Here is a 19451-nt window from a genome sequence, read left to right on the forward strand (position 1 = left end):
GCAAAAAAAAAAAAGAAGACTGGACTCTTGTTCCACATCTTAGAAAAAAGCAACATGAGAGCAGCCTCAATGACTCATTCACTTTTGTGTGTTCAGTGACTAGTACATAGCAATGCTTAAGCTATGCTGGATGGATGGATGGATGGATGGATGGATGGATGGATGCAGAGGAAAGGAGATGAAGTTCTGAACCCGTAGAATAACATTTCTAACAGTAGAAATGAAAAGGAAAGGACAGATTTAAAAGTGAGACCTAAACAATCACCAAAATATAAGAATGTAACACACCCAAATTCAGAGAATTCTTCTACCTGTGTCTCTAGTCAAAGCATACCAGGGAAAAGTCCAAAGAGTTCTTTGTGAAAATTGACTCTGTAGTCAAATTCAAAGTGAATTTGCTTTACTTCCAGTGTCCCTTCCTCACTTATTTTTTCAACATTCAAACAAAGAAGGTAATAAAAGGAGAGATCCCATAATGTCACAAAATAGTAATTCTCTCTTGAATACCATACTAAACTTGGATTCTTTAACAGACACTACTAAGCACATGTGTCTGCAGCTCCTTGACATTAACTTAAATACTTTCACTGATTAGCCAGAGTAGGGACTTCTGATAAGTCTCCTTGACAATCTCACCTCCACGTCTCAGTACTCATTATAGAGAGTTTGTCTTCCCTATGTACCCACCTTAAGAAGCTGGAATAAGAAAGGAAGAGGATAGAACTTAAGAGTAAGGAAAACCCAGAATCCTCTATGCAACATTTCCCAAAATACACCCCCCACAGAACACTAATACTATGGGATACTTAAAGGGGTGTTATTTTTTTAAAGACTTCCATGGTCAAATATGCATGGAAAACACTGGGCTGAACAACAAGTTCTTTACTGTAAGACTTTTGGGCTCCACCAATGTGTAATTAGAAATCTTCAACAGGGAGATAAGAATGGCTGTATTTCACAAATTTGACCAGGGACAGGTATTTTCACAGAGAATCCACAAGACTGGATTTCTAAGGATGTCTCCCTGGGATGTTCTGCTCTACTACCCTACATTAGTGCTGAAGCATGAGCACTTCCATGTGGGCCATTAATTATGAGGAAGGTTTCTCCTCTGTTGCCCAGAATTGGATCCTCCATTGCCAGGAGTTTTGTCTGCACTGGGCAGAAGGACAAGTCCAGCAGCGGTGTGGCCAGTGCTGGGTTTGCTGACCAACACCCATCAGCCCTCAATAAACACCACCAGACTGAACAAAGACACCCATGGTCCACTAAGTCCTGTGGTGTCTGCTATAGCCATCATATACAGAGAAGGGAACCCTTTACCTGTAAAGTCCTACAGAGAAAATGGCAGAAATCAATAATAAGGCAATGGGAGAGTAACACTGCTCTTAATAGACTGGATAATTCATGTTCACTGGCTGGTTGCAATGGAAAAGAAGCTTGAGTAAACTCTTGTCCCCCATCCCTGAGTCCTGGATTTGACCCTCTGTCCAATCTCAGGTGCCCTGGGACAATGATGGGTTTGCTCTCCACCGGACCTTTGTCTCCTACATGGCTAAAGTCCACACACTGAGTCCCAGCATCTAGCCAACAAATGCACATGATTAGGGACAAGGGAGCAAGGTCAAAAAGTGTGCACGAGCACATGCATCACTGCTGGAAAAGCAGTTCCAAGCCACTGCCCTGCATAGAGGGGCATCATCTCCAAAGAAACGCAAATAGCAGCATATTAGGACTAAAGGGTCAAGCTGCTTTATATAGGACTTCAGCGCAGGAAAAGTATACCCGTTACCCACTATTTATCTGAAGGGCTCATTTCCCCTTCTGAAAGCTGGCTGTCCCATTAATTACACTTAATGGGCCCCGCAGTGGTTGACAAATCCCCCCAGAGGGGGAACCTTAATTGTAGACAAAGGATTCATTTATTTACTCTACTTTGTGCCAGGCACTATACTAGGGACTGCAAATACACTGGCAAAGAAGACAGACACGATCCCAATCCTCAAGGAGGTTTCCATGGCGGCCCCTAGCATAAAATGCCAGTATGCAGTAGAAAAGGACCGTGGGAACACCAGGCCTGCTCCCGGGGCTCTGTCACCACTGGGGGTGCCACAGGAGCCAGGTGTGCTTGGTGACCACAAAGCAGGTATAAGCAGCCCCACTGTGACTGACCAGCACACCAAGTCCCACCTCTCAGCATTCCAGGCAGTTCTACTAAGCAGCATACCTGCTGGGGCTACCATCCTAGGGGAGGGGAACTGACAGGCTAGAGACCAGGGGGTCAAAGGGACACGTGGAGAGGGTAAAGCCTTCGCATCAAGCACCACTGTCTCCTCCTCAGCCCCTCCTCTTCAGTCTCCTTCAGCAGACTGAAGATTGGGAAGAACTTCACTCAACTAAATTTGTTAAAAGAACCAAGATGAACCTGCTGGAACACTGTCAAAAAGATAATTTACTCCCCTCTTCACCTTCCCATCTTAAAATATTCATTTAGATTTCTTGAATGAGAATGATGAATGATGGAGGGGCTCTCTGAAGGGGCCCCATGCCAATCCCCACTTGGGAATGAGATGGGACATCACGTTCCATAACAGCGCCACTATGGGAAAGGGGGAGGGCCACACCCACTGAAACCTTTCAGAGTCCTCTCTTCTCTCTGCATAGTCCCCTTGGGCCACAGTAGTTATGCACTCCTGTGACTCCAGCTTCCCTCCATATGATGAAGATTTCCAAATCAACACAGTTACTTCTCAGTTTATTTCCAACTGCCTCCCAGCATCTTAACCTGTCATGTCCAAAGCTACATACACACCTTTCCCCTAACCTGTCCCTTCACTGTGTTTCCCATCTCAGTTCCTGGCCCACGCATCCGTGCAGTTACCTGCTAGCAGAAATCTGGTCTCTTTCCTGCCCCTTTCACCTCCCACATTCTGATTAATCACCAGGTCCTCCTAAATATTTTTATAATATTGCATTCATTCATTCAATTACTATTTACCCAGTCTAATTGCATACCAGGCGTTACTCTAGGCTATACGAGACCCGTCCTCATGGAGTTTACTGCTGTCGGTTCCAGTGAAGCCACCAACACCTCTCACCCGTACTACAGGTGGCCTCCCATCTCACTCCCATCTAGCTCATTCCCTCCACTATGGAGGTGAGGAATTCTTGTGAAACACAAGTCTGATCACTGCTCTCACCTGCCCAAAACCCTCCAGTGGCATCCACTGCCCTCCAGAAGTTGGAACTCCTCACATGGCCTCTCCATGGCTCCCAGGACGAGGCCAGTCTCACAGCTTGTCTACTCTCGGGCCTGTGGCTTCTTTTGCTTTCCTTGAGGCTCTCTCCTCTGAGTCTTTCCATGTGCTGCTTCCTCCCTCGACCACAACCTCAAAATCCTTGACCAATTCAGTCCTATTGCTCCTCCATATCTTAAACCTCCTCCTATGGGAGCCTTTCCTGACCCTGAACCTGGTCAGATCCCAAAGCACCCTGGACTTGATCATCAACACACTTGACTGAGATTTCTTTCTAATGTCTGTCTCCTCCACCAGACTGTGAGCTAGTTAAGACAGGGACCATATCTGTCTTATTCACTAGAATGAAATGTCTGACTTTGGGCCTCAGCATAAGGAGAAGAAAAAGCAGAATCCTTACTAGATGTACCTTGGGTGGTTGGATGTCCAGGGCGGGGGCAGGGGGTGGGGGAGGAAGCCAAGGGCACCATCTTTGCTAACCACTCAGAACAAAGTTGCCTTAGAGGGAAACACCAGTGAAAAGCCCCAGAAGAGAATGCAATCGTTATTTCCACTCTCCTCGGCCAAGTCCATGAACTAAGTCTTCTCAATTTAACAAGAACTTTGAGAAGTCAGCATTGGGAATGTCCCTAGAATAACACGAGTTACCAACTTCACCATCACTCCTCTCTCTTAACCAAACCTTATTTATACCTTCAAATAATTAATTGCAAACAGTTCAGTCAAGTCTAAGTTAATTCCAGAAACACATCCACCCTCTACAAGCAAAGGGAAGTACATCTGACGTTTCCTCTTATTTCCTATTAGCATCTTAGCTCTTTGGTGATCTGGGGCAGGGTGTTCTAAAATCCTAGCTAGGTCATACCCCCAAAAAGAGTTTATAGAATGCCAAGAAAAGTTCTAGGCTGCCTCATGGATCACAGAGGTGTGTGATTTATAATCCATGTTTAGATGGTGTCCCTACTTCTGCCATGAAAGCAACTCAGTGACCTTGAGAAGGTCATTTACTCTCTCCAGCCTCATTTTCCTCATCTGTAAAAGAGGAGATTTAGCTAGATGATCTCCTAGGTCCCTTCTAACTAAAAATCTAGGACTCTAAATCTCTCAAAATAACAAGATCCATTTAAAGGAGGGCAGCCAAGGGGTAATCTTTTTCCTTTCTTTTTTTTCTTGAACCCCTCACTTAATTTCCTTCCTTTTTTCTCCTTCTGTATGGCCACCACTATTGTCCCTTGCCCTTACCACAAGAGGCTTAGAAAATTCTTTGGCTGATGGGACAATTTTAGAAGTGGACCTTTCTAAGCTCTCCAATATTTGCACCACCAAAAATCTGGTACCCTCTTTTTAATCCTTTATTATATATTTATGCTTCACTTTAAAGGGACAAACATGAATGTTTATAAAATTCTAACTTTTTATATTATTTTCCATTAATTTCTGATCTTTCAGTGTGGACCTCCACACACATGGTATTTTATGCTGAGTTTCCCAGAAAACAGAATCTGAGACAAAGATTTGCATGCAGCCGGTTTACTGGGCGTGTGATTCCAGGAAGTAGGGGGTGGGGGACAAGGGGAATGAACCTGGGGAGGATGAAGAGCCAATGTAATGATGTGATACTAAGTTGGCCACTATTAAGGAAGACTGGTATTCAATCATAAAGAACAATCTTTGGAGTATGTGACATACATTTCATAACTCTTTACCCAGGGGACAAAAAGGAGAAAGAATTTATTCATCACATCTATGCCCCATTGACCTAGTGTGTTAATTCCCCTATATTTCTGGTTTGCATTTGTGGGCACGCAGCCAAAAAGATTTACACAAAACTCATGCTGCCGTATCAGGGAAGTCCCAGAGCAAGAAGCTAGGGACATATGCCACAAGCATGAGGCAAGATCCTTTCAGAATGCACATGCCTAAGCTGTCAAAGTACTATAGCAGTCACTATGGGGCCAAGAGGATCTGGGGTGGCACGTAAGAGGCGTCCCATACTCAGAGTTGTCATCACTATAGAGCCTGGTTTCTCAGCCATGGCACTATGGACATTTTCAGCCAGATAATTCCTTGTGTGGGACTGTCCTGTGCATTGTAGGAGGTTTAGCAGCATCCCTGGCCTCTACTCACTACACACCAGTACCACCCCCTCTCCCAGCTGTGACAACCAAAAATATCTCCAGATATTGTCCAATGTCCCCGGGGGGGGGGTGCAAATTTACCCCCTGATAAGAACCACTGGTGTAGAGTAATGTATTTCCTACTTTAGTCACTCACCCGGTGCCCCTTCATTTCTCTCCACTTTACACAGTATCAAAAACAGCTCTCAAGTAGACCACTGTGAGAGATATTTATGCCTCATGCCTATAACTTAATTTTTAGGCTTCACCATGATATAATTCACGTAAATAGGTGATTATTCCTTAATAAGGAATGATGAGATTTTAAATACTCCATGTGAGAAAGCTATGAACAGACTAGACATAGGACAAAAATGTTAAAATTACATTCTAGGGTTTCGTTGCTGAAATCACGACAAGAAGGAATTAAATTTTTAAAAAAATTTTGAAACCTAGGTCTTTAAGTCAAGGACTCAATATATTTTGAGACAAGGATTTTTTTCTCTGAATTATGCATATGTAATATACACACAATTTCACATTCAACTTCAAGGCCCACACTCACCCACCTAAGGCCATCCAAGGAACCCCTTGGAGACAATGTTAACTACAGTTGACGAGAATTTAAACTGTTTCCAGTTTTTAACTATTATAAATAAATGCTCCTATAAAGGTTCTTCCAAATGTTTTTGGCACATATATATATATATATATATATGTACATACATACATACAGAGAGAGACAAACAGACATTTATGTTGAGTATATACCTAGGATGGAATTATTGGATAATAGGATATGTTTAGTTCAGCATTAATAGATATTCGCAATCAGCTTTCAAGAGTGGTTATACTGATTTACACACTCAGCAGCAATGCATGAGAGTTCCAATTGGCCTGTGTCCTTCTCAATGTTGGGTACTGTCTTTTTCATTTTAGCCATTCTAATGTTTGTGCACTGGTATCTCACTGCGATTTTTTTTTCTTTATTATATCTGTATTCAAATCACAACATATACATGTAAATACTGAAGTGGAGCAGAATACAAAGATTGGAGGGCTCTTCTAGAGGATCTTTGTGTTTCTTTTTTTTTTTAACATCTTTATTGGAGTGTAATTATTTTCCAATGGTGTGTTAGCTTCTGCTTTATAACAAAGTGAATCAGCTGTACATACACATATATCCCCATATCTCCTCCCTCTTGCATCTCCCTCCCACCCTCCCTATCCCTCTCCTCTAGGTGGTCACAAAGCATCAAGCTGATCTCCCTGTGCTATGTCTCACTGTGATTTTAAATTTTATTTTCCTAATGACTAACGAGGTTGAACAACTTTTAATATGTTTATGGGCCACTTGGATATTTTCTTTAGTGAAGTGCCTGCTTATATTTTTTGCTCATTTTGCCATTGGGATGTTTTCTTTTTTATTTCTAGGGGTTCTTTATATATTGTGAATGTGAGTCTTTTGTGGAACGTGTTTTATTAACATATCTCCTACTCAGTGATTTGCCATTTCATTTTTTTGAAAGATGTCTTCTAATCAACAGAAATTCTTAACTTTAATAGAGTCTATTTAATCAACCTTTTTCTTTATGGTTAGTGCTTGTAGTATATAATTTAAGCAGTATTGGCCTGCTCAAGATCATAAATATATTCTCTGAGGCTTTCTTCTACAAGCTCTATTGTTCTAACTCTCACTTTTAGATCAACAATCCATCTAGAACTGATTTTTGTGAATGGTGTAAAGAATCAACATACATTTTTTATCATAAGAACTGAGAAGACTATTCTTTCCTTACTGCTCTATACTGTCACCTTTGTTCTTATGGACTGAATGTATGTGTCCCTCCAAAATGCAAGTTGAAGCTCTAACTCCCAATGTGATACTATTTGGAGATGGGGTATTTGAGAGTTAATTAGGGTTAGATGAGGTTGTGAGAGTAGAACCCTGGTCTAATGGGATTAGTGCCCTTATAAGAGGAGACACAAGAGAGCTTGCTATCTCTTTCTGCCATGTAAGAACACAGGGAAAAGGCAACCACCTGCAACTCACAGAGAGAGTTCTTACCAGATACCAACCCTGATGACTTTGATCTTGGACTTCCATTCTTCGGAATTGTGAGAAAATAAATTTTGGTTATTTAAGCAACCCAGGCTATGGTATTTTATTATGGAAACGCAAGCTGACTAATACATTTGTCATAAATTATCAATTTAGATTTGTTTCTGGATTCTATTGAAATGATTTATATGTATATCTTTATGTCATTATCTCATTGTCTTTTTTTTAATTCAACAGAAATCATTTATTGCTGCTCATGGTTTTTGTGGATCAGATATTTGAGAGTGGTTTGGAGCAATTCTGGCTCAGGACTGCTCATGAGGTTACAATCAAAGGTCTCTGGGGGCTACAGTAATCTGAAGGCTTGACTTCAGGCTGGGGGATCCACTTCTAAGGTGGTTCAGCCATAGGGCTGGCAAGTCAGTGCTGGCTACTGGTAGGAGGACTCAGTTCCTGTCTACATGGTCCTCTTCACAGGACTGCTTAAGTTTCCTCATGCTTCCCACAGAGTGAATAATGTGAGAGAATTAAGCAGAAACTGCAATAAGCTTTTACGACAGCATTAGAAGTTGGTCACACAGACCATCCCTGATTCAATGTATGAAGACACCACCAGGAAGCCAGGATAATTGGGGGCCATCCCAGAAGCTGGCTACCATAATTTCATTATCTAAAGTCCAAAACTAGGCAAAAATAAACTATTTTAGGGAGGCATACTGAGGTGTTTAAACTATAGAAAAAAGAAAGGTAATGATTACCATAAAAGTGGTTACCTCTTGGAGGAAAGAAGGTGTGAGTAGACAAGGATCACTATTTGTAAAAGGATACATTTATGTTTTACGCACTTTTCCAAAATGTATATATTTCATAATTGCAAGAAAAGGTTCTTTACAAAAATTAAACCAAAAGAGAACTGACATGAAACAGAAAGTGTTCTTTCCTCTTTTATGTCTCAAATATAGATCAATAGATTCCTAAAGGATAATTTTAAATATGGTCAAAAGAAGAATAACAACAACAGCAACAATTAACACTAATAATATTCATTAATAATTATTCTAGTCTTATAATAAATGTTGACATCTCTTAGTATAAGTCTTCGAATTTTGCTTTTTTTCCTCAAGATAATCTTGGCTACTCTTACCCCTGTGCATCTCCATGTATACTTTAGAAGCAGCTTTTTTTTTTTTTTTTTTGGTGGTATGCGGGCCTCTCACTGTTGTGGCCTCTCCCGTTGCGGAGCACAGGCTCCAGACACGCAGGCTCAGCGGCCATGGCTCACGGGCCCAGCCACTCCGCAGCATGTGGGATCTTCCCGGACCGGGGCACAAACCCGTGTCCCCTGCATCAGCAGGCAGACTCTCAACCACTGTGCCACCAGGGAAGCCCCTAGAAGCAGCTTTTTAATTTCCACAACACTTTATGATGAAATTTTATCAGAATTGAATTAAATATATAGATCAATTTAGGAAGAATCTGCCTTTTTAGAATATCTAGTCTCCAATCCATAAACATGGTGTGTCCCTTCACTGATTTAGGTTTTCTTTCATTTCTCTCAACAATGCTTATACTTCTCTGTGTAACAATCCTGCACACATTTTGTTAGATTTTTTCCTCTGGGTATTTGATGGTTTGATGCTATTTTAAATGGTATTTTTAAGGTTTCGTGTGTGTGTGTGGCTGGTATATAGAGAAATAATGGATTTGGCGGTACTGACTTGGGGGTTTAGACCCTGATAAATGCACTCATTAATTATAATAGTTTATTTGTTCATTGGTAGGGGAGAGAGGTTCTAAACAAAACAGCATTTCTACCTTCCAAATCTTTTTTTCTGTTGCTTTTTCTTGCCTTATTACATTGTCTATGAGTTCTAGTACAAAATTAAATAGAAGTAGTGATAGTGGTTATCTTTATCTTATTCTTGATCTCAAAAGGAAAGTTTTAAATATTTCACCATTAGGTATGGTGCTTGCTGTAGGTTTTTTGTGGATATTTTTTGTCACATTATGGAAGTTTTATTCTATTCCTATTTTTCCAAGAGTTTTTATTATTAATTGTGTTAAATTTTTATAAAATTGTGTTTCTGAATCTTTTGAGAATATTGTATGAGCTTTATTTTGTTCTGTTAATGTGCTTAATTATATTGACTAATTTTCAAAATTTAAATCAACCTTGCATTCCTAGAAAAAAAATCCAAGTTAGACATGATGCATTATCCTACTGCTTATATCACTGACTTTGGTTTGCTATGATTTTGTTCAGGATTTTTGAATCACTGTTCATGTTAAACAGAAGTTTTCCATTTTAATGTAATCTAATTACATTAAATTATCATTTTTACTTCTAATGCTTTTATCATGTGATGAGATCAAGGTCATGCTGGGATCATAAAATGATTTCTATTCTCTAGGAGAGTTTCTCTAAGTTTGTTTTTATTTTTTCCTTAGATGATAGAATTTAACACTGAAGTTATCTGGATCTAGAATGTTCTTTGTAAAATGATTTAATTATTTAATTTCCTTACTACTCAGGAAATGTAGGACTACTCAGGTTTTCTTATTCTTGTGCCTGTTTTGGTAAATTAAATTCGACATAATGTGACTTGTCTTTTGCAGAAATTCTGGGAATTACTTCCAGTGATCACAACTTATGTATAACATCAAAATGATTAGGTTTAATACCATATGGGTGATACAGTCTTTTTATATACTCATATTTCACCTTTCTAGCACTTTCTCTAAATTTTATTTTTTTAATTAATTTTAATTGGAGTACAGTTGATTGACAATGTGTGTTAGTTTCTGCTGTACAGCAAGGTGAATCAGTTATACATATACATATATCCACCCTTTTTTAGATTATTTTCCCATATAGGTCATTACAGAGTTTTGAGTAGAGTTCCCTCTACTATATAGTAGGTTCTTACTAGTTACATATATTTTATATGTAGTAGTATGTATATGTCAATCCCAGTCTCCCAACTTATCCCTCCCTCCTCTTTCCCCCTTGGTAACCATAAGTTTGTTTTCTACATCTGTGACTCTTTCAGAGTAAAAATTAACAATCATTGAAAGTTGTCCTAAGTAGCAAATTCTGATCTTCCATCAGAATTTCAGCTGCTGTAACTGCACACATAGGTAATTGGCTTTAAATATATTCAATCAATTAACAAATACATATTATGACATATTAAAATAGACCCTTTCAAATATTAAATCATCTAGGCATTTCACTATACAAGTCATAAAACCAAGATTTTATAAATGTAGGGAAATTACAGATTACCTTAGTTAACTACATCATTTTTCAGACAAGGAAACTGAGGCTCAGAAAGGCTAAGTGGCTTATCCAAGATTAGACAGCCAGTAAATGGCTGAGCTGGCATTAACAATCCAGGTCTCCTGGCTCTTACTCTGGTGGTCTTTCCACCACATCATGCTACCATTCAAACTACACATTCCATTTGGCATTAAGAATGACTGAACATATTGAAATTTGACTTACATCTTTTCAAGACCCCTTGATTGTATAAAGAAAGATAAAACAGGACCCATGTCATAGTAGCTAACATTTTAAGGCTTCATTTTGTGTCTTTTTTATCACTTTGAATTTCAAATGACTATCTCTAGCTTACATTATGTTTCGGATGCCATTTCTCCCCAACTGTACAAACATAACAGTTCCTGAGTATCTGCGTATAGACTTTCTGCTACTCCAGTTTAACTGCCCTTCTACTCCCCATGCACCTTCCAAATGCTGTTAAATTATTTCATACTTTCCAAAGTCAAAATAGAATAATGTTTTGATTATATATCAAGTACACTGTAAGTTCTTGGTGATCAGGGACGATATATATATTTGTATCATATACATATATATAATTTGTATTTATATTGTATATATTTGTATTATCTCATATAATGTAAAGAACATTCAGTAAATACCTTATTGACTAAAAGACTGACACAGTGTTTTGAATAATCAAGTGGTATGAATATGGGTTAAGGAGACATTGTGCCTAAGTTCAGCTACCAGCTCGACCACTTATTACCTGTGTGACCTCAGGCAAGTTGCTTAACTTTTCTGGGTCTCAGTTTCCTCAATTGTAAAACAAGGTTAATAATAGCATCCACACAGAGTCTTTCTGAAAATTAGATGAGATAATCTATTACACAATGCCTGGCCCATAATAAGTGCTCAAAAAATATTAGCTTGATGAGATTATATCAATACTGTTATTAACTACTCCTCTTCCTGTCATTCACCATAATTCCTCCTGTCCTCATCCTAAGCGGTTTGGAAAGATCTCCAAATCTGAGGGTTCAGTGAACCTCTTCTTTTTATTGAGAAATGTATCTACTACATAAATAGTAAGTCATCCAAATCCCATTAACTCTAGGTAATTTTATTTAATAATCATATGTTAAAAGTTGGACAAATAAATAAATGGCAAAGCAATTTTTATTAAATCCTGTTTTCTCAATGGCTATTTGGAATACAGCATTCATATGCAAGCCCCAAGAATATTGAATAACAGATAAAATAAATAATGATCATAATGCAAACCACATTCTGATTCCCACTTCCCTGCAAGTACAACTCCATGTAAGAATTACAAGAGCCAAAAAGTAACATGCTTATTAACTGTGGGCTACTCAGCTATACACATAGAGCTTAGCAGATCACGTGAATGTTTCCATATTCTCAATTAAGCTAATGGTTCCTTAGAGCCCAGTTCTTATAACCCCTTAAGAATTTCAAGATTTGCCTGAAAAAATATATCACATTTCCATGACTATGACTGAACACAAATTTGGAAAGCTCACTGAAAGCAAACCATCCTGGAAGACAGGAAATGGTCATTGTTTTCCAAGAAAGGCAAGACGCTCCTGCACAAAGGAAATCAAGCTGGTCTTAGAAGCTTAATCTCATGTCCCTCCACATAAACCTGTGTGTGCTGTGTGGATGGACCCTGCCTTTCACTTCACACACGGGAACATACTGGGGAATAAGAATAAGGTCACTTACCATTTGAGGTAAGAGACATTTTATTCAAAATTGCCATATAAATGCATCCAGAGAAGTATATTCCCTCCTTTTTTCACATTTCATTTTATTTTAAAGCATTCAGAGATTTAAAGGGATTCTGGACTTATAATAGACAAGTTATAAGCCTCTGGAAAAACCTGACAAAAGACTCAGATCTAAAATATTGTTTCCTAGATACACAGTGTTTTCTGCAACTGGGCTCAGTGAAACTTTCACTAGCAAAGTCTTTGCATTTCATCTTTACCTTATGAACAAAAAAAAACTGCACTAATTGTTTTACTGATTTTTTAAAGTCTTGAGAGCAAAATGTTGTTCATGGAGCAAGTCTAAGAGCAGGAGATAAAAAATCCTGGTTCAAGTCCCAGCTGGTTACTTTAACCAGAAGTAGGCAACCCAAGCTTGCCCAACCACTGCAGAGGGTTGATGTCTGCTCAGTGGAACTGGGTGCTACTACACTTGTAAAGCAATAAAGACCAATATAAGGTCTTTGTAAAAAAAAAAAAAAAAGTATTTAAAATTCATTTTGAATGGCTTTGCTTCAATAGTCAAACTTGCGTGAGAGCAGAGCAGGCATAAGTGTTCTGATGGAGATTCACTGTTGTACAGCTCTTCCAATCCATGCTGGAAGTCCTTTACTGGTACAACCCTCTCTGAATGAAGTCCCAAAGGATTGAACCCATATTAAAATCTCTAATATGAGAAGAATTACAGCAAGGTTACAATGTAATTAACCTGAGTTATCTTTCAAAACTCTTGCTGATATATATTCTGCCACTTCAGACTATGCTCACGCTGTGGTTTTTTAAATTAGCAAAGAAGGAGGTTTTCATATTCATCCTAACTGAAAGGATAAAGGAATGTTTGTGTAAAAAGAGAATTGGTTGATACTTTCTATTATTTTCTAATATTATTCTTATCATTATATTCTTATCGTTTTTTAAAAATGGTGACTCTATATGGCAAAACCTTATTCTGTCCACTGCAGAAAAGTCCGTGATTCTTATTTAAAGATCATGGTGATTCCCTTCATTTGCTTGGAGGGAAAAGAAAAAAAGTAAAAGCAGGGCTATTATTCTGTGTTTATAACAAGTCTATTACCATAGTAACGACTGTGATGTCACAAACCCTATACCAAGGGCCAGATTCTGTCTCTGAGCGGGGAAGGGCAGCTTAGCCTTGGAAATCGGATGAAATTGGATGCAAACATGTGCAGCAGAAGCAGGGTCAATGCTTGTGGTAATCACCAAGGTGCAAGAAGTTCCCCTTCCTGGAAGAAAAAGGGTGCAGGAACAGAAAAGCAATCCCCCAGGCCCAGAAATAAGCTACCCCCACAGTTCTGTCTGCAGCTGTGCAAAAGGAGAGTGGAAATCCAAGCGAGTGTGGTATCACCGTGTTCCCGATCACGAGTATTCCACTGGGCCCACTGGCTGCCAAATGTGGATGGGATCCAGTGGTGAGCCTGCCTGAGCACAGGGAACACTCTCTGGAACTAGTGCCTGACCAGATGGAGCCTTCCGGTACCTCGAAGCAGGAGCAACTTGCTTCATGATGGCAAGACTTTAAAACCAAGCTGGGGGGTTACCACTGCTAGGTCATCCTGGTTCACAGAACCACAGATGCTTAAGAGTTAGAGAACTCATCAAGTCTCCCCAAAGATGTGGACTTGAAAAAAATAACCTTTTGCAGGAACAAGCTATATCCCCTGTCACTAAGGAATCTGAAGTAGCAGATTAATAAATACTCTTATTCTGATACAGTCTAGGGAAGTTTCGTATATATACGCTGACAAGGCAACTTTATATTAAAAAGAATATTGGATTAGGAGTCAGAAGACCTTAGTACTAGTCTTGACGCAAGTACTTAGAAGCCACCTGACCTTGAGAAAGCCATTTAACCTATTTGAGCTTCAGTTCTTTATTTAATGATATCTCAAATGCTATTTCCCAGGGTTATTGTAAAGATCAAATTAAATAAAATCTGAATGAGTTTCATAACTGTAAAGGGTTTAATACAAACATAAGGTATTATTAGCATTTTCACATAGCCGGCTTACAGTATACCAGGAATAATTTGAACGCTAACCGTTCTTTTCTTTCCAGGAATCCAGAGCATACACACAATCCTCTTCTTCCCTATCCCGAGAAGTAGACACTTGCATGATACAGTCAACTCTGAATTATTCAGGGGTTGATTACCAAGGGGCCTTTTGTTCCTAGCCATCGTATGATTTATTAGTTTCCCTCAGAAATGCCCCATTAACCTATATACAGCTAGACCATTGACAGAGGGTCCCTCAACTGGATTACCTTGAATAACAACTCTGGTCAAAGTTTTAGCAAAAGGAAAAATTGAAATGATTAACTAGATGGGAGTTTTTGGATAATCTGTGGACTTTACACTTATCTATGGATAAGTACTCACATCACTGTCACAGAGGCTATGGTCATGGTCAGACAGACTGAGACTAATCCAAACAAGATCCTAGCACTTTCCCAGTGAACAACAAAGTAGCCTGTACTATCTTCTGCATGTGCAATAGGAATTTGAATATCAGTCATTCATTCATTTATTCAACAAACACTGGTGGAGTACCTATTATGTGCCAGAGCTCACCACATACCCTGAAAACCCCACTATTTTCCTGCCCTGTCACTGTCCCTTCCTCACGATATTACACAGAGCACCTTGACAAATCTCATAGCCTGACTCTTAGAAACTCTATTCACCTTCCTGGTATCATGAGACTTTTGCCAATCTTACCCTAGTGCTAGGGTCAGCAAGCTATTGTCCCTAAGCCAAACCCTGCCTGCTGCCTTCTTTGTAAATAAAGATTTATTAGAACACAGCCATGCCCATTTGTTTATGTATTATCTATGGCTGCTTTTCTGCTACCACCGCAGAGTTCAGTAGTTGTGACAGAGACGGTAGAGCTCCAAAGCCTAAAATACTATCCGACCCTTTACAGAAAAAGTTTACTGACCCCTGCACTAGATAACATAACTAAATCAAAATTCATCTCTCCTGTAAGTTTCTGCTTGGAGAATAATAGAGTAAGCTCCTTGAAAGCAAAGAACCTTTGTGTATCTTTTTCTTGTCATATAGAACCCTGGAGTAGGATCGAGTCAAGGTTTAGAGAAGATACAGAAAATTAAACATGTCCTTCCCTACATTCTGTTTTCAACAGATGAGTGCCTTGGAGTTCCATGGAAGACAGCATAAAACCACTGGTGTTCAGTTACTCTGGCTTCTAAATCCTCAGAGTTCCTACATCTAAGACTTCCAAGGCTCAATTTTTGGCCTCTATCCTTTGCATATTTATTTCTTGATCTGATGTGGAATTAGAGTTAAATAGGAGCTGTGTGCTTGAATTCCACGTGGCTGGCTCAGCAGGAAACTCCAGGGCAGGTTTTTTGGCATGCCAAACTCATGTTAGCCTCAGCTATGCTAATTTCTAGAGCTGTTTGCTTTGCTCAAATAAATCTTAGAGGGGAATTTGCATTTGGATACACACTTTTTTTTTGCACAAATTATGTGCATGATAACTCTGGGGCAGAATAAGGACTGAAAAAAAAAAAAAGAACAAGAGGCATGGTGTTTACTGAATGGTTTTCATGTGGCAAGCACTATGCTGGTGCTTTACCTACATTTTCTCATCTCATGGCCACAACTATCCCATAAGGTGAAACTGTGATCCCCATTTTACAGATGTGGAAATCATATAACTTGTCTACACTCACAGAGCTGGTAAATGACAAAGCCTGGATTTGAACACAATCTGTCTGAATGTGAAGCCTGTGTTCTTTTCACTTAGTCACACTGTTTTATTGATACCCTCATCATCATCACCACTCACCTAAGCCCCTGGACATACTTTCAAACAATGAACCCCACATTTAACAAAATTAGTCACCCTTCTCTCCAGTTGTCCTATGCAAAATATGTGTTTGACCTTTAGGAGATAAATTTGGGTCCCTCTGCACCATAAAACAATCAACCAAAGGAGAACAGTGGCATTAGAAAGACAAACTTTATATGTAACACAAATTATGTTAGTATTTAGTAGACAAACACGATTACAAGTGATTTTGATAGGTAAATGGATTTTAATGACATATCTGAGGACCTCAGTATGAAAGGACACTTTTGCTGCTAAAATGTCATAGGCTAAGCAAAAGAATGTGCCCATACCATGAAAAAAATGTTAGTAACACTTAGAAGATGGTACCAATATATCTATAATATAAGCCAAGGAATTTATATCTACAAATATTTTCACTATTTATGGAAACATAACCAAACACCTATCTTCCTTAAAAAAAATACAAGCATTAACTTTAGTGAGTTATGATAAGTACTGCTATCAAAACTCAGTATTTATCATTGTTCAATTCAACATACAGAAAAATAACCAGCGTAGCAATTAAATGTTCTAGCATAATTCTGACATTTTACAGCAAGCCAGATACAATATTACTGAACTTCTTTCTCTGTGTGGAGCATAACTGTAACCTAGCTTGCAATAAGATTTTAAGACTGGCTTAATAAAACAACACCATGCTCAGCCCACTGCCGTCTAGCTTAATACACCGCCATCTAATTTTCTAGAAATATAAAAGAACTGATTACATTTTCATGCAAATGAAATTCAGATCTCCATTTTTTTTAAGCTCTCAAAGAGCTTTGCACAAATTAAAAGGAACTCTGTATGAGATGGGTAACCTAGGTTGTTTCTTAAGTGGATTTATAAGAAGGCACGCTGGGGAACAAGCCTGCCACACACACTTCACAGATTGCCCCTTCCTTCGCAAAACCCACAGAGGATACGTGGTCCTCACTGCACTACCACCCAGCTCAACCATGGTTCCTTTTTTTCTTGCTAACCAGGCAGTATATATCTTATTTTTTTAATTAGTTCATGCTTTTTTTTATTTTAAACAGATGATTTTAGAGAAGGAAAATAACTTCTTTTATAGCCAGGGGTAGGAAAAATTTATTGTCAGTTGAAAGTTGACAGCCTAACTAGTAGTAGATTGGCCTAATAAAACAATACTACTTTAAATAATACATGCACTAACATTTCTTAGCTGCAAAGTCCCTAAAATAGTCTTTTCCAAAATTAACTTAAGCATTTAATAATTACCATAGGATGGTTAAAACAATTTTCTATCAATCATTATCACTGGAAACCCCAGTATTGACTTACCTGCCGGTGGCTTTATGAAAGGTGGAGGAATTAAAGGTACAATAATGGGCACATTGCCATGATCCTTTGACCCTGCAGGTGAGTCACTGAGTCCATTTCCTGTGGCAAGCCCTGAATAGCCTGTGCTTATATTGTATGGTGAAATAACACTGTCCTCAGGTAATTTTGGTTTTGGCAAAGAATTTTCTGTAAAAGAAGAAAATCACATTCAATATGACGAAAGGGCTTACAACCACATTTTCTCAAGTAAAATGGCTATGGAATAAAAATTTTATTTTGCAAATCTTTAAACACTTTACCAGAACTCCACAGACCATCCTGGACCTTTTCAGTCGTGTTACCATAAATTTCCAAAGGGCTCCTTTATAATTTGCTCCCCTATGATAGCTAACATCTCAACTGTACTGTGGTGATGAATTTTAGCACTGTAAAAGCCCACAGAAAATTGAGAGGCAATTAACCCTTTCCATGTACAAAGTGATATACAGCAGACATCGCTCTCTGTCTACCAGGGGAGAAGCTTAAAAAGTGCCCCTGTAGCACTGTAACCAGGTCCCACTGTATTGTAAACCTGAGTGATAATATAATCAAAAGAACCAATGAAGGGAAGAGATATGGGAACATATGTATATGTATAACTGATTCACTTTGTTATAAAGCAGAAACTAACACACCATTGTAAAACAATTATACTCCAATAAAGATGTAAAAAAAAAAAAAAAGAAAAGAAAAAAAAAGAACCAATGAGAAAGAAGCTGATGATTAGGAAAAAACTGTTGTTTCACAGGGTAGACCCATTAACCCATTAATACCCATTAAAAATTAACAAAAATGATCATAAAGAAAACTTATAATGATATGAACCTTGTGAATTTTATCCTTGCATGTGAATCATTAAAAACAACAACAGTGGCTTCCCTGGTGGCGCAGTGGTTGGGAGTATGCCTGCCGATGCGGGGGACGCGGGTTCGTGCCCGGGTCCGGGAGGATCCCACATGCCGCGGAGCGGCTGGGCCCGTGGGCCATGGCCGCTGGGCCTGCGCATCTGGAGCCTGTGCTCCGTGACGGGAGAGGCCATAGCAATGAGAGGCCCGCGTCCCGCAAAAAAAAAAAAAAAAAAAAGAAAAGAAAAAAAACAACAACAACAACACTCAACCATAGAAAACAACTTGTTCCCTCCAATAGCATATCCCGGCACTCTCTCCATGTTCCCCAGAGGCAAAGATTATTACCTAGACCAAGTGTTAAACGAGCTATTAGTTTACAGAATATAAACTCGACTTGCATTTTTCGTTTACAGTGAAATTGATGATACTATCTCGGTAACATGATGTGTACAATTTCATACCAAGCTTAACATAAAATTTGTCACATACGTTCAATTCCACATGCCTGCAGGACAGCTCATTTACATTTCATTGCTTGGCATATAAGAAGGAAAAGCACTATCTTAGAGACTGGGAATAAAATGCATGAACAGGTAGTTTATGCCAATAGATATTGAATGCAATGAAAATACTGATCAAATTGCCAATTATATCACACAATTAGTTTTAGTCACACTTTATTAAAGTTCCCCAAATGGATTGCTTCTTCACATAATCCTTTTCTTTGACAAACAAACATTCAATCCAAATTTAGGTTCATAAATTCAGTGTGCAGATCAACACCCACCAATGATTCTAGGCTTCATGAAATATCAGCACTGCTACCCACCGGCAGATTCAGTGTTATTTCAGCTCCACTAACCTTCTAATTTCTA

At 38.9% G+C, this 19451-nt stretch overlaps 1 protein-coding gene across 2 annotated transcripts in view; it reads right to left on the bottom strand.

Annotated features, from left to right (window-relative positions):
- Window positions 1–19451, bottom strand: part of SOBP (sine oculis binding protein homolog) — a 159536-nt gene that overhangs the window by 125643 nt on the left and 14442 nt on the right. For both annotated transcript variants that reach the window (XM_060167915.1, XM_060167914.1), the window contains exon 3: window positions 17690–17875. In XM_060167915.1, the coding sequence (XP_060023898.1) occupies window positions 17690–17875 (186 nt within the window). The remainder of the gene's footprint in view (window positions 1–17689; window positions 17876–19451) is intronic.

This window comes from Lagenorhynchus albirostris, chromosome 12, assembly GCF_949774975.1.
Source record: "Lagenorhynchus albirostris chromosome 12, mLagAlb1.1, whole genome shotgun sequence".
Lineage (NCBI taxonomy): Eukaryota > Metazoa > Chordata > Mammalia > Artiodactyla > Delphinidae > Lagenorhynchus > Lagenorhynchus albirostris.